Source organism: Mugil cephalus, chromosome 17 (assembly GCF_022458985.1).
Source record: "Mugil cephalus isolate CIBA_MC_2020 chromosome 17, CIBA_Mcephalus_1.1, whole genome shotgun sequence".
Taxonomy (NCBI): Eukaryota; Metazoa; Chordata; class Actinopteri; order Mugiliformes; family Mugilidae; genus Mugil; species Mugil cephalus.
Genome location: NC_061786.1, coordinates 23329344 through 23353583, shown reverse-complemented (window position 1 = coordinate 23353583; position 24240 = coordinate 23329344). Strand labels below are relative to the sequence as shown.

Genomic DNA, 24240 nt, shown 5'->3' with positions numbered 1-24240 from the left:
AAATTTAGAAATAATCCACAAACAGATTTAAAAACATCTTGAAGATGGTTCACACACGTTCGAGGTGTAAAAAGAAGTGACTGATCCTTTAAACCACATCAACGTTCAACATTTAAAGTGAAACCATCTTCAAAGCCTCATTAAAACATCAAGTCTGAGCTCAGGTCCAGTTTAAAGACCAGAGATTTGTCATGAAGGAAAAAGAGTGAAAACGGTTCCTGTAAAAACAGAAAGTGAAGCGTTCTCGTTTCCCGTCTGAATCCTAATTAACATCACGCATCCGTCACATCGGAGCCAACGCAAGCAGCTCGAGAGGAAACAGGACGTTACATAAGAAAAACACAGTCTGAGCAAACATTTAAATGAGCCTGGCTGGGGGGGGGGGGGGGGGGGGGGGGGGGGGGGCTGGGGGTGGCCCACGGCGCTGGGGGGCCCCGTGGTCACATGTTCCACTCCTCAGATAAAGTGAAGGAGAAGCAGAACATTCTTCATCCTCTCATGTGGAGAGAATCTGTTCTGTCCTTTCATTTCAACCACAGCAGCAACAACAGGGGGCACGTGTTGAATAAACTTTATTTGTTTCTCAGAAGCAGCGCTGCATCAAACACAGTCTCAGGAACGATTTGTCACAAAAATAAAAGACTTTTACATTCAGATAAAATAAAGTTGCACTGAGAGAAGAAAACCTGCTGGAAGCCACCAGATCTTAATTCCCTTAAATCCTTAAACTACAGAGGAATGACACAAATGACACAAATGACACTGATACACAAAAGCAGTGACTGGATTACGTCTCATTAATTCACATATTTGGCAAATATGGTCACTCAGTCTGTGCATGTGGAAGTTTAATTAAAGAAAAGGGAAACTGCGACAGGCTTTTATCAGCGGAACAAAAGCAATGATGAGATTATAATCCAATATTCATACGAGTCTGAACACAGCAATAAAACAACCTGAAGGATTAAAACAAAACTAGACTTGGTTTGTTTAAAAGTTCTGCTAAATATGAGAAAAAAATAAAAAAAATAAACGTTTCTAACATGATCTCACATTTGATTTTTGGTAAATTATTCATAGTAGTGATGACACATTTAAAGCTGAGAGTCTGCGTCAGAAACGAATGTTTTATATTGTTTTCTGGTTTTTGTTTCAACTCTTTATCCACTAAAGTTTAATGTTTTTCCCTTTTTAGAACTTTTTCTTTATTTAAATGCTGATTAAGGCCACGTTGTTAAAGACTATTAGGTACTTTTTTTTTCTTTTAGGGAAGAAGGAACGAAATGCACCGACACAAACAGCTTCTCCTCCAACACCTTTAAAAAATATATATTGTATTTTCTTTTAAAAGGCACTAGCGTGAAGCGGCCCTCACAGCGAATCCTCGAGGACGGCGTCCGTCCCGTCATAAGAACGAGGCCTTTAAAGAGGACGCTGAACTGAACAGAGCTTTAAAACAGAGAGAACGAGGTGGAACTAAGACACAAATGAAAGGAAAAGGCACCAAACTGGAAGGCAGGATTCATTCTGGTGTTACTCACTCAATTTAACATTCAGGTCTTTATGGCCTCGTTCAGACCTGGATCTGGTCTCAGTCCACATGTGGAGGTGGTCTGGGACACATCTGACCTCAGTTCTAATCTGAGTCTCTAAAGCAAATCAGAATTTATCATATCAGAGTCTTTCCATCTGGTTCTAAATCTGGATCATGTCTGTTTCTGGTTCTGGTCCAGTGGTAGGTAGAGATCCATCAGAGACAGCAGCTGATACAATATTCTACTGACCACATGGTGGCGCTGCTGCTGATTTACACCCAGACTGAACTGAGATCAGATCTCCGGAGGTGGCTGGGGACACGTGTGGAGACCCAGGTAGATTCAGACCAGGTGAGACTGTTCAGAGGTCAGAGGTCACGTCTCTCCTGCTGCAGCCGTTTACAACACGAGGAAACGTCACGACAAACACTTCATCTCCACAGGAAACCTGACCTCTGACCTCAGCCGTGCTTCCTGCTTTCAGAATAAAAGCACACCAGTGATCTTGTTTATTTTGTCTTAATTCACTTCTTTATCCTCCTCATTATTATTATATTTGCTTGACTTGAGCTAATTCACATGTTACACTTATGTAAAGTATTTTTGTATTTGAGCAGATGGGGAGAAATCTTTCAGCTGTTCAAAAGAAAATGATTATTTTTGTCAACAAATTAGCAAAAATATTTATTCAGATTTTTTTTTTTTTTTTAAACTGTCAGACTCTCATAATAATCTAAATATTATTGGATTCTGGGCGTTACTCGACCTAAACAATAAACTGAGACAACAATAAAAGATTTAAAATCTTTGGAAAAGTTCAGTTAAATGAGGCAAAACTAAATTTCTGTGCCAAGGAAAAGCGAATCTGTCCTGGACTAATGGATCCGTGAGTGTTTGCGCTGTAGCAGTAACATTAATTAATATCAGCATTGGGTTTAACGTGTGGTTGACGGAGGCATCGGAGCAAAGACACGAGAAATAAAAGCAGGAAGGTAAAACTGAATATCTGTCATATGTTTTCTTTTCTTCTTCTTTGGTGCATTTAAATCAGCTGATGTGTACGTGGTGAGGATGGAGGGTGTTAGAGAAGCTCCTCAGGAGGTTTAACCTTTGCCTCCTGCGGCTCTCGGTGGTTCTCTGACCAGCGTCGGTAAAGACATTGACCTGTGGTGCTTTTTATTTGACTCCTCAGCTCAGTCAGTGTGTTTTCGAGCGCTCTAGTCCTCGGTGTGGTTGTACAGGGCGTCCGCGGTGGGGTTTTTACGGTGCGCCGGGGGCACGAGGTGGTGGGGCAGCTCTGTGGGAAGCTCGTAGCCCTCCAGCTTGATCTTGATGAGGTGCTGCGCGAGGGCGAACTCCTCGTCGTCCAGCATGCCGTCGTGGTCGCAGTCGGCCAGCTTCCAGATCTTCCCCAGCACGGTGTTTGGCAGCCGCGAGTTCATCATCTCCTTCTTGGCGTTGACGCCGGTGATCTTGCCGTTGATGGGCATCAGCGTGTAGAAGATCTCGTCGTAGCGGTGCTTGTCGCGGCTCACGATCCAGTCCTCGGCGTCGGCCCCGGCGCTGATGCCCTCGCCGTAGCCCTGGCCGAAGGGCCCGTCCTGGGAGCCCTCGAAGGCGCCGCCCGACACCATGGCGGGAGGCGCCTTGGACTCCTCCTCCCGGATCATCGCCATGAGAACGGCGATCTTCGAGGCCAACATCTTATCCACCGACTCGATCAGCTTCATCTTCAGAGACGGGAACTTACTGAAGTCGTAGTGCTGCAGCATTTCCTGCAAGAGAAGAAGAGACACGAGGTAAAGTCTGAACTTTAACAACTTCAAGAAGAAGAAGAAGAAGAAGAAGAAGAAGAAGAAGAAGAGTCTCTGCAGGTAACTCTTCGAAACACAAGATTTGATATTAATATGTTTAGTTTTCTATCAGGACTGTCCCATTAAACTATTTCAAAAATACAACAACTAGAAGAACAACCAGCAGAAGAACCAGAAGTAGAACCCCAATAACTAGAAGAACAAGAACTAGAAGAAGAACCAGAACTAGAAAAAACAGAAGAAGGATGAGAACTAGCGGAGGACCAAGACCTACATGAAGAAGAACCAGAAATTAAAAAGAACCAGAAGAAGAAGAGGAAGCACAAGAACTAGAAAAAGAAGAAGAAATGGGCAAAGGTTTGTGACTGCAGAGTGTGGATAAAACCACCAGGGGGCAGATGATGATGAACAGGTTATTGAAGGAAACAGAGAATGTTCTCATGAATCAAATATGAGGCATTTAACAGATTAAACTGAGGCTTTTCAGAAGTGTGATTTGCTGCAGTTCCTACTTTCTGCTCACAGAGTGAAATAAAACCATAAAACCATGTGAAGACCGGAAGATGAATGAAATGAAACCAGTCCTGCAGGTGTTTTATAGCAGTTCAGTTTAAATGAAAGTCTGATGTCTGAGCTGGAAATGAAACCTCCCGGTGTCTGCAGCTGGACACAGCGTCGGCCTGGACCTGAACTCTGACCTCTGAGCAACAACACCCCCCATGTCTCAGTGTGTCTCAGTGTGTATCAGTGTGTATCAGTGTGTATGAGCTTGTCTCAGTGTGTCTCAATGTGTCTCAGTGTATTTCAGTGTGTCTCAGTGTGTCTCAGTGTGTATTAGTGTGTCTCAGTGTGTCTCAGTGTGTCTCAGTGTGTCTCAGTGTGTATGAGTGTGTGCATGCTAGATATAAGACCTTTAATTACTATTTGATGCTTTCATAACAGTTTTCAGTCTCATTTGTAGAACAATAATCCAGAACATGTGATTATTTCATCCACAATAACAGAACAAGAACAGCTGTGAATGTTCCTGTTTCCTTTAGATGAAGAAATGTTTGACTTGAAAAATGTCACTGCATCAATAAATTTGATTTAATATAAAATAACTGTTGGACTTTTTGTTTTTTAAAGCTGCGTTTTTGTCGGATGAGATGAAGACATGTCACCAGGGAACAGAAACTTCTCACACATCCTCTCTCACCACACATCCAATAAATACAAGAGTAGCTGGGGAACACAGACACGCACACTAACACTAACACACACTAACAGACACACACTAACACACACACACTAACACACACTAACACACACTAGCAGACATTAACACACTAGCAGACACCTGCAGCGTAGCATCTCTCTACAGACCTGCAGACCAGCTGCAGTTCAGTTCACTCTGTCCCGGCCGTTTAAACCCTGACGTCAGGAAAACAGTTTTCACTTCGTCACATGTTGATCTGATGGTCTTTACTCACACTTCTACACAAACTCTTTGTCTGTTGTGTTTGCATCAGCTGGAAAACGCAGCGCTGCAAATCAAACGCTCCAAACGTCTCAATGAGCAAAACATAAAAAAATTAATAAAAAACACAGAAAGTCTGCTCACGGAGAAGAAGGAGACGGAGAAGATGAAGGAGAAGAAGAAAGAGATAAAGAACGATGCAAGGAGTTTGTTTGGTTTGGCTTCATCCCCTCTATTCACCCGCCGTCTTGTCGTCTTACCTGCATCTTGGTGACGTTGGGGAAGTCTCCGGGGCTGATGTGATGCTCTCTCTGCAGGATGGTGTAGATCTCCGGGAGCCTCATGATCAGCTCGTCCTTCTTCTTCTCCCGCCCGAACAGAGACGGCATCTCCTTCTTCAGGTAGCTGATGATGTAGGCGTGCACCTGCAGGACCACGGACAAACGTTTGAGAAGGTTCGTGAAGATCTCGTTTTTACTGTCGCAGCACAAATGTGACAGTTCCTTGAAAAGGAAAGAGGCCCCGTTCAAGCTACGTTCAACAACACCGCTGTTTATACAAGAGTTTCCTCAATTACAGCTGAGACAGGATGACCTCAGCAGGTCAACAGAGGGCAGCCGCTCCGCGATGAAACTATTTCATTTCTTCGGTTTTACATTTAAAGCCCAACTTTTGACTGAAGATGAACGTTTACGAACGTTTACTGATCAGGAGGGAAGCAGAAGCAGCACAATAAACAAGCAGCAAGACTAGAAAGAGGAGTTAAGGATGATCAGCTGTGAAAGAGATTTGTTTGATCTCCTCCATCTTCTCCTTCTAGTTTCTCATCTTTCATGCGTCGCTGAGATACCCAACTTCAAGTTTAACCTACGAGCCAAATGTCTGAATAAAATCTGGATGTTATTAATGAAACTGAAAGAGGAGAGGAAACTCCACTACTGATAAAGGATGGATTAGATGATGAGGAGGAGGAAGAGGCCCAAGGCATGATGGGAGGTGGAAGGAAGGGAGGGGTAACAAACGGGGAAGTGAGGGCGACTTGCCAGAGAACATCAGAGCCATTTATCAATAGTTAAAAATAAAGTGTACGAGGAGAAGGGGGACCAGAATAGATCTGGTCCCGTCACTCTGAAGGACTTTGTTTGTTAAGAGGTCTGTGGTTCACAGCTAATTCTGCTCAGAGGTCACATGGTGGTGGAGATAAAACAAGAATAAAACAAGGAAGAGACAAAGCTGCAATGAAGAACAAGAAATAGAAGAAAAAAAGATGAAGAACTAGAGGAGCTCGAAGAAGAACAAGAAAAAAGACAAAAACTAGAAGAACGAGAATCAGAAGAATAACAAGAGGAACAATTAGAACAAGGACAAGAAATAGAAGAAGGATGAGAAGAAGGATTGGACCAAGAACTATGAAGAAGAATCAGTATAAGAAGGACAAGAACTAGAAGAACAAGAAAAAGAAGAACTAGAGAAAGGATGAGAACCAGGAGAGCACGAAGAACTACAAGAAGAAGAACCAGAAATGAACAAGAACAAGAAGAACCAGAAGAAGTATAAGAAATAAACAAACTAGAAGAACCAAGAACCTGATGTGGAAGAAGTAAAAGAAAAAGAAGAACTATAAGAAGGATGAGAACTACGAGAGGACCAAGAGCTACATGAAGAACAACCAGAAACGAACAAGAACTAGAAGAATCAGAGGAGGAAGACGCACAAGAACTTGCAAAAGAACAACTATAATAAGAACTACAAGAACTACATGAAGAAGAAATAGAAAAAGAACAAGACCTAGAAGAAGAAAAAGAACTAGAAACTTCATCACTGTGTGAACTCAGTATCAAAGTTTCCAGGAGTCGGTATTTAAGGGACCGGAGCCAAACCTGCACCACAACAAAACTTCTAGTGATCCGGGTCAAGGTTTAGCCCAAAAACACAAAGAGGAAACAAACATGATGTGTGGGTTCATAAAAATAGAAATGAACCACAATAGAATAACTTCCTGTCCTCAAAACGTTCTCTCTCAGAGGAATAACAGGTTCATTCTGATGTTCAATGAATCCTCCAAATATTACGACATAAGTCTGCACGGAACAACTAAATCATTTACGAGCTGAGGCGTGTTTCCCCTGGAGGATCAAAAGGGAAGCGCACAAAGAAAAACAGAAAAATCAAAGGAAGTGAAGAAAAAGTGGAGAAAGAGAAAGAAACAAGAGAAGGAAACGAGTTGAAGTGAAGGAGAAATATTTTCCTGCAGGAAGTCGTTTCGATCAGGAAACACCTTCACCTGTTAAAAGAAGGAAAACGGCTGGAAGCAGAAACGGAGAAGAAGGAATGGATACACCATAGAAGAAGAATGGATACACCATAGAAGAAGAAGTAGTAACCATAGAAGAAGAATGGATACACCATAGAAGAAGAAGTAGTAACCATAGAAGAATGGATACACCATAGAAGAAGTAGTAACCATAGAAGAAGAATGGACACACCATAGAAGAAGAATGGACACACCATAGAAGAAGAAGTAGTAACCATAGAAGAATGGATACACCATAGAAGAAGAAGTAGTAACCATAGAAGAAGAATGGATACACCATAGAAGAAGTAGTAACCATAGAAGAAGAATGGATACACCATAGAAGAAGAAGTAGTAACCATAGAAGAAGAATGGATACACCATAGAAGAAGTAGTAACCATAGAAGAAGAATGGATACACCATAGAAGAAGAGGTAGTAACCATAGAAGAAGAATGGATACACCATAGAAGAAGAAGTAGTAACCATAGAAGAAGAATGGATACACCATAGAAGAAGAAGTAGTAACCATAGAAGAATGGATACACCATAGAAGAAGTAGTAACCATAGAAGAAGAATGGACACACCATAGAAGAAGAAGTAGTAACCATAGAAGAAGACTAAACTTGTGTTGTGACTAAACTATAAATATATTCAAACGTTCATGCGTCTCTTTTGTTTGATTAAACCCGACTCATGTGACCATGGACCAAGTCTTGATCCAGGTTCATGTGACGACAGATTTTCTGATTCAGGCTTCGTTTCCACATCATTAAATTTAGCCCCAGTTCTACTTCCTGTTTCTCAAGAAGAAGAGAAAACGATACGTGTTTCGATTCTTCAGAGAAATAAACTCTCTTTCACTTTCTCGCAAGGATTCACCGTGGGCCAACCGAATGAGACCGGATCAGACCGGTTTAGACTGGACTGGATCAGATCAGACTGGATCAGACCGGATCAGATGATCCTGGAAGTCTGAATGTTAACATGTGACTTCCTGTCTCACCCTCTCACCTTGGCGAGCCGCGCCCTCTTGATCAGGTCGTTGAGTTTTCGCAGGGCGGCGTTCCTCGGGAGACTCTGGATGTCCCGGAACAGGTCCTGAGACTCAGCCTCAAACAGACGCCTGAGGATGAATGAATGAATGAATGACATGATCCAGACGAGCAACATTTATGAAATCAATTACCACAATCATTCCTCAATGAACAAATTAATGAGCAAATTAATGTGATTATAATTATATGAGAATATTATGGGATTGAATTAATTAATTGAATGTTGTATATGACTGATCTCTAGTATTCTCGTTGGGTTTGTTGGGTTGAATGAATGAGTGAACTGCTCTGACCTATTCTCGTTGGTGTTCTGTTGGGGTTTGAATGAGTGAATGAATTTGCTCTGACCTGTTCTCGGTGTTCTGGAGGGGTTTGAATGAATGAATGAATGAATGAGTGAACTGCTCTGGCCTGTTCTCGGCATTCTAGAGGGGTTTGAATGAATGAATGAATGAATGAATGAGTGAGCTGCTCTGACCTGTTCTCTGTGCTCTGGAGGGGTTTGAATGAATGAATGAATGAATGAATGAATGAGTGAGCTGCTCTGACCTGTTCTCCGTGTTCTGGAGGGGTTTGGCCCAGAAGGAGCCCAGATAAACTCTCACCACCTCCGGGGTGTTGATCACTTTCCCCAGTGACCACATGAGGGCGCCGTAGACCCGCATCAGCTGCTGCGTGTCCACCTGGGGGCACAGGTGAGGAGGGGGCGTGGTTTAGGGGGACGTAAGCCAATCACAGGTGAGAAGCTGGGTTTAAGGCGGACGTGGGTCCTACCTGGTCGGCCTTGTTGAGGACCACGCGGATCTTGTCGTCTTGTCCTTTGAAGGCTTTGATGGCCTCGGAGAACTCGTCAGAGATGTCCAGCTTGTGGGCGTCGAACAGAAGAATGATCCGGTCCACGCGCTCCCCGAACCAACGCAGCACCTCCGCAAAGTCGTAACCTGACGACAAAATAGTAATAACACAAAAAATAAGACAAAGTGCATTGAATAGAGTGAAGATATAAACATCTGAAGAATAAAAACAGCCACAACACCACAATTCACCAAAGGCCTGTTTAAATAAAAAAGTGCTTTTTAAAATGATCAGAGAGAGGAAAGCAAGGCGCTCCATTGTCTGGGGGCTACAGAATAAAAAGGACTTCAAATGTGTGGGTGGGACAACAAACAATAAAAGACATTAAATGGGGTGGGGCGGCTATAAAAGAGTGTTTCTATCTGTTGGTTCGGAAATGTCATCTGAAATTCATCCTTTAACCCTTTATAGAGCAAAAGAGACTCAGGGAAGTTTTATTAATCCTTAAAAAGGAACTGTAGTGTTATGTTAGCAGTGCAACAATAAACAGTAAATACACGTCATACCTAAGAATACAGAAATAAGCAGAGTAGTATTAGTATTAGTATAGTAGTGTTAGGGATAAAAACAAAAACATTAATTGCACACCTTCTATAAAAACTACTGTACGAGCTCTTCTCAAATAAAACGTAGGCTCGAATATAACACATGTAAATTCTAGATATGCGACTAAAGGGACTAAGAAGACTTTTTTACTTCTAATTTTCCTGTAGTAAATCCAGGCTACTGCGTCTACACCAGGACGAACCCTCCTCCACCTTGAAGAGAGGCTCTGAAGCTCAGTGTAGCGTCTACGGCCGCCGCCATCTTTCCACTTCCTGACTCCGCCCCCATAAATATTCATCACAAATGGAGAAGTTAGTTCTAGAGACCAAAACTGGTTTAGTACCAAGCTGGAAAGGTTTATAGGGACTAATGCCAAATGTTTATGCTAATCGAGGCTAAGCTAAGCTAGGCTAATCACCTTCAACATTTAGATTTATATTCTTACTTCATGCTAGCAGTGAAAGAGCTACAGGCTACAAGTCATTCTCAAGGTAAGTCGATGACAGACGACAAATGTCCGACGCTTGATGCTACACGACGCGCTACATATCGTTAGCCCAATAGCGTAAAAAGTCATATTTTGACTTGTGCTGCTAAAGTAGTTTTTTCTGGTTTTTCGTAAACCTTCAAATATGACTTGGGTGATTATGCTAGTTGAGCGAAGTTAGACATGGTGGAGGTCAATGGTGGCGCCTCTAGTGGACGCTAGAGAAACTGCAGCCTGTTGCACATTTCTAAACCACACCCTCCGGCTAACTGTTAGCATTTCACTAGCTAACACACAGAGGATCAATCTGACACAAAACTAAAAGGTCGTTTTAAAGACTTATTATTAACAATTAGCCTGAAATATTTAGTGTAATAAAGTTTATCTGCTCCTGCAAAGATCTGCCAGACCAATCAGATCATGTGGGCGGGGCTTAATGTGATAATAGGCAGTCAGCTGATTGGTTGGAGGACTATCCAGATTTCTTTCTCTGGATCATAATGAAATCCAGACGTTACTGGACTCTGACTCAGGAAGGTGGAGGACGAGAAGCTTCCCAACAACCAGTGTCAATTATTTTCTGCATCTACACACACACACACACACAAAGAGATTTTATAAATGAGCTCCAGCTTTAAGGAGTCAGCACATACGAACACATGAACACATGAACACATGAGCACCGAGGGCCAATCAGCTGCTCTGCACAGGACTGTGTTAGTGTTTTGTGGGGTTGTGGGGACACGTGAGAGGTAGAACCTGTTCAGACTTGGTTCTAGGCTAAAGGCTGTAATCAGGTTAGTGCTGCTGGGTGATGCATTAAGTCAGTGGAAGGTCCTCACAGGGACAGATTACGTAGGTGTGTGTGTGTTTGTGTAGTGTGTGTGTAGTGTGTGTAGTGTGCTGTGGCAGTCTGGGTGTGGTTCATCTGAAAGTGGGCGACGCTGAGCTCAGACATGGAAACTCTCAGCAGAGACACAGAAACCCTTCAGAGACGAGAAGGAAACAGGTCGAGCTCCTGCTCAGTTTCTACCAGCGTCATAAAAGTCACAGGGACACGTTTACAATCTACTGTCTGATCAGTGTGAGAGGCTCTTGTGCGTTTTTCTAGTGATTTACTGCATTATTCCGTAGTCGTCTCATGTTGATTTGTGGTCATTTTGTGTTTTGAATTATTTTGTATCTGTGGACGTTTCTTTGGATTTTTGTCGACATTTTGTCTCATAATTTAGTGTCTGTGGTCATTTTGTGCGTTTCTTGTTGTTTTGCGTTACTCTATTGTTGCTTCATGCTGAACTGTGGATGTTTTGTGATCATTTTATGTGTATGAAGGAAGGAAGGAAGGAATAGAAGGAGGGAAGGAAGGAAGGAAGGAAGGAAGGAAGGAAGGAAGGAAGGAAGGAAGAAAGGAAGGAAGCAAGGAGGAATAGAAGGACAGATTGACTCTGACCTTCACTGAGGGAACCAGGACGTTCTGTCAGATTCATGTGTTCACCTCTAACCTCACAGCAGCTCTTAAAGTGACCTTTAACGTTTACACTGAACACACACACACACACACCTGCCACCGCTCATACACGAGCAGAGAACACACAAAAACACACAAAAACGCCTTCAGCAAACACCGAGCGTCCAGACGTCAGTGACTCCTGACGCTTTTTAATTCATCAGGAACCAGCTCATCATTTTTATAAGGTTACGTTTATGTACACGTTGTGTTTCTATTTTAACCTTTATTGTGTGACCGTTGTTATTTGTGTTTTATTATCTGTCTTGATCTCATCGCGTCTTTTATCTGGTTAAATAATAAAGGTGAAATAAACTGAAATAAAAGCCTCGTGATAATGGACGGAGACGTGACAGAAGGAACGTGACCCATGAGAGACGAGGCTCAGCATCAGCTCTCTGTCCACACTCACAACATCGCCGCAGGGAGACGCACAGCTCACTGTTTGTGGACACAACACATGAAAAATGGTTGTCATGAAGGGAAGGACGAGGGCCAGCGTCTCTGAAGGTCCCCCAGCAAAGACAAGACTCAGCAAACGCCGCCTCAGAGCCGAGCTGATGTAGAGCTACAGCTTCCTCCTGCTAAACGTTGACGGAGCAGTTTTTAGTTAACTCTGCTTTGGTCTTGGCATCTGTTCCAGTTTCTTCCACTGTGGCTCTGAATCATCTGCCATGAATAATTGATGGCGTTAGCACCTGGAGCAGGACGGTCCACGCCCCCGTCTCAACGCTTCAGGTTACAGCAGGTGTTTGGTTCAGGTTCGTCCCCAGAGACGCGACGCTGAGCGGTAAATACCACCGACGGTGTCACAGAGCACACACCTGAAAACAGAACCATGTCTGTCATAACAGAACCGGAGGAAGTTCCTGTGATATGAGCTGTGATTGTTCTGCTCCGGTTCTATTACAGGACGACTGATTACTTCACATGTTCCATTTCCTTCAGAAAGGGAAATGCCTCGGGTGAAACAATGCTGCTGCTTCCCCTGCAGCTCCGTGACACGTCGTGGCCACGGCCTCAGAGGTCAACGCTCAGATGAAATGGATGAACTGTAATAACTCTCGAGTTTCAGAGCTCAAACTCAAGGAAAAGAATTCAGAGACGTCATGTCTGTGTCTCTGAAGTCAACAGCCGGAGGCGTCCTCAGTCAGCAGCGCTGTCTTTATTTATGCTTGTTTCTTATCTGAGCGTCAGAATCTTTACATCTTGTTCCTAAATCAGGATCATGTCTCCAAGTCACCAACCAGCTGTTGATGGTTCTGATCCGGTGGTAGGTAGAGATCCATCACAGATCAACGTTTAAACTTGGATCAGACAGAAGTCATGGTGTTAAACACCGGGTTGTGTTTTACGTCTGAACTGTGTCTGTGACGTCTGAATAAACTCCACCCGCTGGTGAAAGCAAGAGGATTAATCCTGGTAAAGAAGTTTAACTGTGTGACTTCAGAGTCTGACTCTGCTGATGGATGGTTCGATCCGAGGGCAAACGGCAGCTCCACCCTGCAGCCGGCAGCTCGGCCAAACATGAAACACGGCTGAAATGACTTCCACTGCAAACACATCCACATGCTCCAGGGAGGAAGACCAATTCTTTCTTCGGTAGATTCCAGTAGATTCAAGGTCTAGTTGAATGTTTCCACAGGAAGACGCTGCAGAGTGATCTCGGTGCCCTGGGTTTGGTAGGTGTCACTCTCTGAGACATTAGATAACAATCCCCTCCCTGTCCAGTTTGTCTAGTTCACTAGGTACACAAGAGACGTCATTTTAATCCAAATAATGTTGAGCTGATGTCGAAACAAGGTGGGGGTTCACCTGGATGATCATTGTGGGGCCATTAATCATGTGTCATGAATCAGCTGCACAGAAAACACACATCAGGGTTCCTACACATGTGGAAGATACAGTCTCCAGACCCGAATGTCCAGACTTCTTGGCAAAAAAACAAAAATCTAATATTTGAGTAAATAGTTCTCTGTCATGTAAATAAATGATGGAATTTATTGTTTGTTTTCATTAATCTGAACATATCTGCTGTTATGTCACCAAATAACTTCCACTAGATTAAAGCTGAGTAATGTAGCTCATACAAACCCAGATAAATTCAGTGCACATGAATCATCATCTATGATCATCTATGTAGCGACCGTCTACTCTCACACAAACATTTTAGCTGCCGAGCGCCTTAAAAAACAGACTGATTCGTTTATTTTTGTAGATATCCATAATTTTATGCTTTAGGAAACTCTAGTTTTTATTTTCCGAACTTTTCCAAACCTGGAAATGTATAAAATCTAATTCCATACTTTTCATACTTGTATAGGAACCCTGACACATGCAAACTGCTGAGTCTGAATCCGACCCGTCGAACTGCAGCAGCAGCGGCGGTGGCGGTGTTGGTGTTGGTGATGATGATGATGATCTCTGCGAGGTGGAGTCTAATGTGTCGGTGATGCCGTCTCTGTGTGCGTTCATGTTGAGTCACATTTGGCCCCGTCGAACGTCTTCAGGAGGAATTCAACCTCAGCTGAGCAGCTCTAAACGCTTCCAGATGCACAGAAAGCCCCACCTCTGCTTCCTGTGGCCCTAGCCCTCCATCGGTCCCTGACTCCACCCGCCCCGAACGAGGAGTTCAGCCGATGCTGTCATTCATCCAGGCTGACTCAACACGAGGGCAACGGGGACACGAGGCTTGCTTTCTATGCACCCAGATATTAAAACTTAGTAAAAGCTTATTTCCACAGCTGTGGCTCTGAAGGCATCCTCCACATGTGCACAAGAATAAAAAAAGCAGCAAAAAAATAAATATGGAGTTCATAATCGGGATGTCACAACTCCACAGTTTTTATTTTTTGCATCAGCTTTGCCATCTGACATCTGGATTCATCAATCAAATTTCCTTCTACTAGAAACAAAGTATTTAAAAAACGCAGCTGTAATCTACTGCACATTATCTCCTCCGTCCTTTGTTGACTTATATTTGAGAAATCTGTAACTCTCTGGTCTGTAGCAAACAAATCTTTGGTTTTCTATGAGCTCTAGCTTCGGTTTGAATGACCCAACATGTTTCTGATGTTTCAGAGCATCACACAGTGCAAACTGAAAAGTGGAAAAGCCTCTCTGTAAGCTCCTCGTATAGAAAACGTAAGGGGACCCATGATAGATCCCAGAGGGACGCCTTAGTGATGGTTTATGAGCACTAACTGGACTGTTTCCCACAAAATCACAAAGATCTGTACGTCAGGAATGTAGCGTTAGTGTACTCTGTGTTATGTGACTGTAACTCCACACCCAGCACCTCACGGCCGACATTCAGAGCCTCAAACAAAGACTCTAAACTCTTTGTCAAAAACAGGGAAGAAAAGAAACGTTTTCTCAAACAGACGATTCATCTGAAGCCAGATCTAGATGGTCAAATTATTTAAAATGCTGGTTAAACTGGGCTGAATCAGCCTTAAGCAGCAGCTCCTCTTATAAAAGTACCAATATAAGTACAGGTAATATGACTGGATTATTGTGACAGTGAAAAAAACTAAAAACTTTAAGAAGTTCTGCACTTCTAACCCCGAAATCTGATCTCAAGCGCTGCCATGTGGAGACACATTTTACTGAATTAACCCCAGGTGTGAACACAGGCACTTTACAGATGGACAGGTGAGATCAGATTAAGTTAACGCGAGGTCTGAACACGGCCTTTTAGACACAAATATGTTTCTGTGTCAAATGTATTCGATATCCTGACCCAGAAATCAACACCTGTAATTGGTCTCAAATTATTTCCTCGTTCACGTCTCAGAAGATTCTCATCTTACACCATCAACTCAGACGCCTTGATTTAAGTATAAAAGCTGAACACGACACACATTTATGTCATTAAAAGGCCTTTTCTGTTTGCGATATGTGTCACATAGTGATTATTTAGTCATTTAGTGATCATTTATTAGCAGAATCAATTAGTTCAATTAGATTAATGCTGTCGACAAGAGAAACAAAACTGAAATTAGAGATTTAACATCTCTGGAGAATAAACCACAGAGTAATGCTGAATATTTATGGAGAAAGAGGAAGTTCCTGATGAACGGATTCACTGCACATAACTGAGCATGTGTAGTGAATCCAGACCTCGTTTAAAACGGTTAAAACAGGACGGAGAAACGTTTCTGCTTCTGGTCTCGAACGTGCAGCTCTAAACTTTGTGGTTTTAACACTGGCTTCACTGATTCATTAGAGGAAACAGACGGAGAGATGAAGCGGGAAGTGAGACAGAAGAAGAAGGAGAATTGCACAAGAAACGTTTCAGTGTCACTGGGTCAGCTCTTACTGCTGCTTATGTCTGGGACTGTTCTCCAGGTGATGCTTTATCTAAAGAAACAAGGACTTGTAGAGTTCATAGAAGACGTCTTCAGAGCTAAATGACCGGTTTTTATTTATCTGCTCGTGTCTTTGGATGATTTCCACCTCTGAGGAGCAGAAACTGGATCTAAAAGAGACTTGGATTTTTTTTTTTACTCCAATGTGTTTCACTACCGCTTTTATTCATTAAAATCTTTCTGTTAATCTCTGGAACTAACTGAGACTGATGAGGAGGTCACATGACCTCTGACTTCACACAATATCAGGAAGTGAAAGAATTTCAAGGACGATTACACAACAGCACAAGGACACACACACACACACACACTGTAAACACACACCCACACTATAAACACAGGCTTCCTACCTCTGCTGATTCGCTGCTTCTCTCCAGACAGGATACCTGGAGTATCGATGATGCTGATGCTCTGCAGAACCTGATTGGGCATCTGAGAGCAAATAAACCTGAACACACACAGAAACAAGACAGAGTGAGACCTCTTTACGTTTCCAAACATTTATTCTTTATCCTTTTCATTCCATTCCCAACGGAGAGACTCCACAACAACTTGTCAACACATAAACTCCACAAGGGTGTTGGCAAAGCTTCTGTTTTCTCTTTAATTTTATATTTACGAACTCCAACATTTATTCTCTGTTCCATCCAGACGTTTGAGCCTCAGTGTCAGTGTCAGTGTCAGTGCCGTCAGTGTTTGTGAGACCGTCCTCTCACCTGAAGGATAAATTTAGCCGGTGGCTATAAATCGCCTGGGTGCATCGGGCTGCAGGCTGGCAGCGGGAAAAAACAAAACCACCGGCACTGACACACGGTGACGCACACACACTTCCCCCTGGAAACAATAACTTATTGTGGAGGGTTCCTCCTTCGCACCGGGGAGAGACAAGACTCCTGCTTTAAGGAATCCTCCCGGGCGAACAGTTCGAGGGGCGACTGTCCGTCCACTTCCCCTCAGGAGCTTTTCTGTACGGAGGAAACGTGTTTTTAGCTAAATTTAAACCGGTGTGTGTGGAATGTGACAGCTGACAGTGTGTGTTTACATGTCAGTGTAGGGGTGGTGGAGGTCACTTCCCACGTTGTAAATGTTTTGAGGAAAGCGGTGACAGGATCTCTCTCCAAGATCCGAGAGAGAGAGAAAGGTCACGTTTCAGAGCAACAACAGGAGTGAACAGGAACACATGCATCACAGACGTAGGAGGACATTTCTGCATAAAAATGACTCAAAACATCAAGTCCTACCCAATCACACACACGGAGCACAAAAATGATTACATATCAGACAGGTGCAGCTCCAGGATTCCATTTTAGTTTGAAGATCAAACCAGAGTCCATGTGTCCAGAAGTGTTTCCATAAATGTGATGAGACTCAGGTCCTGGTTTAGTTTCTATAAATCAGGGCCTCTCTCATATTGGCTGATGTTAATGTTGATGAATCCAGTGGATTCCAGTGGAAGACTCGAGGTGAACGGATCCTGTTGACCTGTGGGTGTTACTGTGTTTCAGGTCCCTGGTGGATTCGGCTGAAGGATATCTTGGGTGTGTGAACGTGGTGGAACAGAGAAACCAGAATCTCTGCTGCTCTAAAAATCAGTCGTCACTAGAAACGCAGCACATTATTCTTTAAGCATCAGACTTAAAGAGCTGAGGTCTGACGGGACCGGGTGGAGCTCTGAGGTCTTAAATGTCTGAACCTCTGGTTTAATGAAGCAGGTCTCCTCTGGTTTAACTGGAGCTGCACAATGAAATGATCCATGATGATTATTGATCCTGGAGGTCGACATATGGATCAACCCACCAGGAGACTGACAGCAGTTTATATTTGGGCAGTAATATGAGTTTGGTTTGTCAAGTAGAGTATGACATCATCAGCGTACAGACGAATCTTTCAATGCTCTCACTTTGATTAAATGTCTGTAATAGTACAGTCGTAACCTCATGGCAAACATCTGGATTTCAGGGGCTGCGAGAAAAGAAGTTTAGGAGGGAAGTGATGAAGAGCTTAACTCTGGTCCTCATAGGGCCCGCCCACTGCAGCTCACAGCACAACCGCTAAGCATTGTGGGAGATATGGGAGACGGATGACGAGAGGCAATTTTCAGACTATTTTCGGATTTCGACCAGTTGTTGGGATCGCGCAGTTCATTCAATATGATCTCTACCCAGAAGAGATTAGTGGACACACCGAATATTAGCATCTGGGAGTTCACAGAATCCGCTTTTCTGCATTAACCCACTTTACAAAATTAACTTCCAATTTCTGACCAATCACATGACACCACAAACAAAAAAAAAAGTTCTGTCTGGTCCATGTGCAGGACAGCCACGACAACTTCCAAACCAGCGCTGCAAGAACAAATTTCTTCTATATATATATATATAGAAGAAGCAGGAAATTTGTTCTCGACAACATATATATATATATAAATTTCTTTGAATGCACATTAACATGAATCCAACATATTTTAGTTAAGGGATACATGGAGGCAGAAGATGTCATCTTTCAGTCATCACTCATCCCGTGACACAGGAGCTGTCTCAACAGCTCACCTGTCAATCAAAGCGTCCTGTACGTCATGCTTAGCAGAAGAGGAGCTAACAGTAGCTCGCTCCCATCAGCTACTATCAACTACTGAGAGACGCTCACATCTACGACCAATTTATAATCAGTGAACATAACGAACATGTCTTAGGACGGTGGGAGGAAGCCAGAGTACCAGAGAGAACCCATGCAGCTGCAGGGAGAACATGCAAACTCCTCTTTCATAGTAAAGTCCTGCACATGAAGGATTTCATAAGGATTAAATACTCATTGATGTCTTTCACTGCGCCTCTACCTGTTGAGGAAGGAGTTTCCAAAGGCGTTGAGTTTCCTGAAGGGCTTCTTGGGGTCGACGACCAGAGCGTTGCCAGGGACGATGCCCTCATTCTCGCCGTACATCACCGCGATGAAGCCGTCGGTGGTCGGCTCGGGACCGATCCGCATGCCGGGGAAGTCATGCTCCAACAGATACCTACAACAAGGACAGAGGTTTGTTTAATCGCATGAATTAAAAGATGCTGACTTTATCTGGACGAGCTTTGATCAGCTGATCGTTACATGTCATGACCAGACAATTAAACCTGGTAGTTTATCCATCTGTGCTCCAATCTAATGAAACTTCAGCCCAGATCTTGTCTTCTGTTCATCTCGTCCAAACTCACAGAAGAGCTGAGTTTAAAAAACCAAACACAGTCCCAACCTCTCACACGCTTTCGTCTAAGAAAAGTGTGAAAGGAAGGAAGCGAGGGAAGATGGCCGCTGTGGGTCTCTGTCCTCTGGCTTCCTGCCTTTCCGGACAGCGTTGGACATCAAAGAGGAGACGACAGCCGAGGACGGAAAACTACCAGCAGGTCGGTGTTATTATTACTGAGCCGGGCAGAAGCCGCAGAGTCAGTTTATATGTCCAGAGTTCAGATATCAAGCTTTCACTGCGCTGCTGATCCATCTGATCAACATCTGATCTCACCTGGTTCATCTACCTTCTGTTAATTAACTGACATATGTCTCCACATGTGTCGGCTGTGTCGGCACAGGAGCTCTGATCTGAGTTTGTGTGTGGTCAGGAGAATACTGTCTCTACCTACCACAGCAGCCTACCTGCACAGGTGAAGCTCCAATGAACCAAAACACAAACAACGGAAGCAGAGAATGAAGGAGGAACTATTTTGATACAGTTTTCATACGTGCATTAAACCGGCATCGATGCACATTTGATCTGTAAAAGAATATCCATCAACAGTCCATGTTTGTCTACACCGATTAAATTAGCAGATATTTGAATGGGCTTTGGTTACCATATATGCACAGTAAAGAGGGAGCAAGGATAAAAGACTAAATACTAAAGCAAATGGGACCACGCTGAGACCCTTTGTGACCCTTGCGCCATTTGTTTTAACGCCACCGGTTTCACTTCAGCTCTGTCAGAGAAGAAGAAGAAAATCTGTTGACTCTGCACTTCACTGGCAGCTTGTTCCTATGATTTATCGAGTTTCTCGGAGGCTCTGAACCAACAACTGCCTCTGACTGCTCCCTGCTCACTTCTTCTTCTTCACTTTCCTGTCTATTCTTCTCTTTGTTTTTAGTTATTCCTGCAGCAGAAGTGATGTCAGTAAACCGCTTACTCTACAACTGCATTGTGGGAACTGTAGGCTCCACCGGTTTAGAGATGTGCAATCGTTTTATTTTAATGTAATTTAATATTTAAATATTTCTGCAAAAAGCAGGTGGAGTTCTTCATAGTAAAGCAACTTCCAGCTCTGACTCAGGTTGAGACTCTGCAGGTCACAGCTCGACTCAGCGTGTCCGAACAGAGAGACAGTGACAGAGCAAATAACGCAATAAAAACCTTATCGCACATAAACACACCTGCTCCGTGACTTTTTACTTTCTCCTGTCTTTAATGGCATCTGTCAGCTGAGACGCAAATAAACTTTAAATGGGAGGACTTTCATATGAGGCCTGGTCAGATAGAGACAGGGTTGTAGTGCAAACTGTTCAAACATGTGATCATCAGAGACACGTCACAACAAGATGTCACAAGGGGAAGTCATGTGACCTTCAGGGAGCTCCTGGGGGTCTGGGAAACCACAGCGCTGGAGGTTTTATACACATTCTACAGGATTAAAAAACCTGATAATGTTCTGTTGCCACAAGTTATTTATAGGAACTTAAACAAAGAAAAATGCAGAATGGCCTTAAAGCCAGAGCTCTGGTGTATCTCAAAGAGCTCAGAGCTAGCTAGCCCTAGCTAGCCTGTCGTAGCCAGAATCAGTCTGGATTTCATTATTTCAACTGAGACAGAGACAAAAACACCTCCAACCAATCAGAGACCTTTAAATTAAGGCCACACCCCAACAATCTGTCCTGGAGCAGAATCAGTTCCCAACAGAGAGACGCCACAACAACTTCCAGTCTGTCCCAGAACAGGGCTCCAGGCTGCACATTTGGGACGAGTTCTTTGAGACTGTGCAAATATTTTACAACTATAATCACAGATGTGTGAAAGAAACAAGTAAGCGTGGTCCTCTGAGAACTTCAATTTCAAACAAATAGATTCTTCTGACTATTATTTCATACGTAAGTGTTCCAAGAAAAGAAAAAGTTCATCTGGAGCCTCAGGGGGACCTTGCCTTCTTGAGTCTGGACAGATAGAGGCTTCCTTATGGTTCCTAGAGTTTCTAAAGCAGAATGGGAGGTAGAGCCTTCACATACCAGGACCCTCTCCTGACGAACCAGTTTGAGTTCAGGAAACAGACGCCCTCTTGACTTTGAAGGCCAGGCTTCAGGGTTCCTTGGTTATGCTGCTAAAGGATCCCATGATGAACTGAGAACCTCCCTCCTTTACTCTCTGGGACCTTTTTCATGCTGATAAATGCACTAACGTCCAGTCTTAATTGTGTTTTATGCTGATTTAAATCTTCATTTAGAGAAAAGCATCAACCCTTGTGTTGTATAAATCTATAGATTTTACCCTCAGGCTGTTTTCATGTGTCTGATGTGTTAGGATTTGCTCCAACTTGTGTCGCGTCCTCATTACTAAACAATAGAGCCTTAAATCAACACAATCTCCTATGGAGTCTGGCACAGGCGGCTCGAGGAACCTCTCACCAAGCCTCCATCAGATCAAACCTTTGTTCTGATAAAAAAATGGTTGGAAAACCAGGAAGTGATGTCACCACTCTGAGAGAGGTAACCAGGAATAGAGTTCTAATCATATTATTAGAGCAGGCGCAGCAGCTACAGGACGATAATACAACGCTGGAAATGGATCATTTGACAAAGGAAGAGAGATTTGCTCCTTGAGTTTGTCCTGAAGGCAACGAATCCTTTGTTTGCAGAGACACTCGCTGCTTTGCTGCAGCTCAAATCAGCTCAAATCAAACAGCTCAAGGTTTCACTGGTAGATCTGATCAGTGATCAGAGGCTGACGGGTCCAGATGGACGGATACTTGCAGATTTTTAACTAAATCTTAATCAAACGTCTGCCGTCAAAGTTAATTGCTGCTGCAGTTTTCTGAAACTTGCCTCAACGCGGTGAAGCTTCTTTTAACTTTTCTTCTTCTCTTTTGACTCAGAGCTTCGTTTAACCTCATGCAAACTTTTATTGTGTTATTTAAAGCTTAAGATATGTTTAATTTTATTTCATTTTAGTGTTTGCCCCGAAAACATTTTACAACTGAGTGCTTTAAAAATTAGATTCGTGCAGTAAAAACTACGTTCAGGAGTCGGACTGAAACTCCTCGTGTCTGAATATTTCCTGATTGGACATTTTTCGATATTCTCTGACTTTTAAAATATAAAAACAATGGGTAGAACTGTGAGGTTCGACTGTGGCATCAAGACACAAGGTAGAAAACACCAGAACCTGTCAGGATCTGATGAAGTGTCACTGAATACAGAACTACATTACCCAGGAGACTTAGCAGCTCCGACAAATGAGGTGCTGGTTCAAATCCTTCCAATAACTCAACAAAAGAAAAAACTTCTACTTTTACATGAATCTTAATGCTTCTTTGAGCTCATAAAGATGAGGGAAAACAAACACATGCCAAACTCCATTGAGAAAATACACTATTTAAAATTACTTAGCATTTGGCAAAACACACCTTTTATATATATTTTTTGAACTTATGTTTTGATAATTCTTTTTATGTCTTATGTGCCACTGTCTTTAAACTGAGAGTACGTTTCCCCACTGCGACATAAAAAGCGATTAGAGGCAGGAGGGAAGAACTTCCATGAATCCGTATTTTTCCTAAAACACAAACTGAATGTGATTGATTTTACATGAGCCGAATTTATCACAAGACTCCACACAGTAGTTTTCCACATCCTGTTATTTGTTTCACTTCCCCATTCACAGCTACACGCAGCAAAACGTTAAATTTAAAAATTCTCCTGTGAGGTCTGGTTTGACTTTGCACCAGAGGTGGTTTTGGGAGAATTAAAGCAGCTGTTAACACGTGAACAGCTTCTCTCTCATTAGCTCAGCTTTAGAAAAGGTGCATGTGGCGGTGACACCGGGTCCCGGTGCCGGTTGGTACCTGATGAAGGTGGTTTTTCCGGTGGAGTACTGTCCGACCAGCAGCACCATGGGTTTGCTCTGGAAGTCGGCGGCCTCCAGGGCCGGGGAGTGGAAGTCATGGAAGAGGTAGGTCTCCTCCAGAGGCAGCAGCTTCTTGGTGTAGAGCGTCTGCAGCCCCTCGGTCACCGTCTGGTACATCTCTCCTTCCTTGTTGCGGCCGCCCTGCTCCTGCTTCACCCAGCTGAACATGCTTCCAGCGACACTCGCTCCAACTTCCCCGTTTCGTTCGGTGTTTCCAGACCAGGGGCGGATCTCGTGTCTTTTTCCCCGCGAGCTTCCTGCAGCCGAGCGGAGGAGGAACCGGAGTCAGTCTGGGACCAGGGAGTCTCCGTCCGCGGATCTGAGCGAGCAACACTGGCTGCTCTGTGTGTGCGGATCCCCGTGACCGCAGCTGGAGCTCTACCTGCGGGCACCGCCCTGCCTGCACCCCCCCTCCCCACCACACATCACCACACCCCCACACACACACACACACACACACACACACACACGCTCCTGTTCCTGCAGTTGTGAGGACAGAGAGGTGGAGAATGCATAAGTAGCATAAATAAAACACACAAAGGGATGTTATCATATGCATTAACCCGTTAACATTCCTCTGGAATCCCACTGAACCAATCACAGCTGTGTAAATGCTGCATGATTCAACCAACACAAACAAAACATTCGTTCACAATCCAGCAACTTTTTATTTTCAAACTTCTTATTATTCCAGCCTTTCTGGAAAAAACACAACAAACAAAAAAAAACTATCCAAAATGAACTGAATCCTGTTCATGAACATGTTGGAGCTCATTCATGGTCTCGGTCTCTTTTTAAAGACGAGACTCTGAAGTTTCTATCACTACAGTCAGAATCTCTCTAAGTGGTTTAGTTCTGGAGGAATCAAAGCTGGAACACAGTTAAAAATAACAAGTTGTTGTGTTGGTTGAATCCTATAATGACTTTTATCAATGAAACCAGAATAAAATGACGTATTACATCAAACACAGCTGGAGTCCAGAGCTCTGATTGGTTCATGGAGCTGCTGCTGTTAAATAAACCAGCAGAGGAAAATGCACCAACTTTGATTACTCAAGAACAAGAAAGTCTTGTCTTTCAAAAGAGGCCAAGACCATGAATGAGCTCCGACATGTTCATGAACAGGATTCAGTTACTTTGGCTACGTCCTAAATAGGATTTTTTTTTTT

At 43.3% G+C, this 24240-nt stretch overlaps 1 protein-coding gene across 1 annotated transcript; it reads right to left on the bottom strand.

Moving 5' to 3' along the window:
• Nucleotides 1-555: 555 nt before the first annotated feature.
• ehd4 (EH-domain containing 4) lies at nucleotides 556-23485 on the bottom strand. Its single transcript, XM_047610992.1, has 8 exons — nucleotides 23010-23485; nucleotides 18761-18937; nucleotides 16275-16372; nucleotides 8934-9100; nucleotides 8709-8842; nucleotides 8116-8227; nucleotides 5069-5233; nucleotides 556-3310 (listed from the first exon to the last, which is right to left on the bottom strand). Exons 1-8 carry the CDS (start codon nucleotides 23237-23239, stop codon nucleotides 2753-2755), a joined length of 1641 nt encoding a protein of 546 aa, XP_047466948.1. The 5' UTR covers nucleotides 23240-23485; the 3' UTR covers nucleotides 556-2752.
• Nucleotides 23486-24240: the final 755 nt, after the last annotated feature.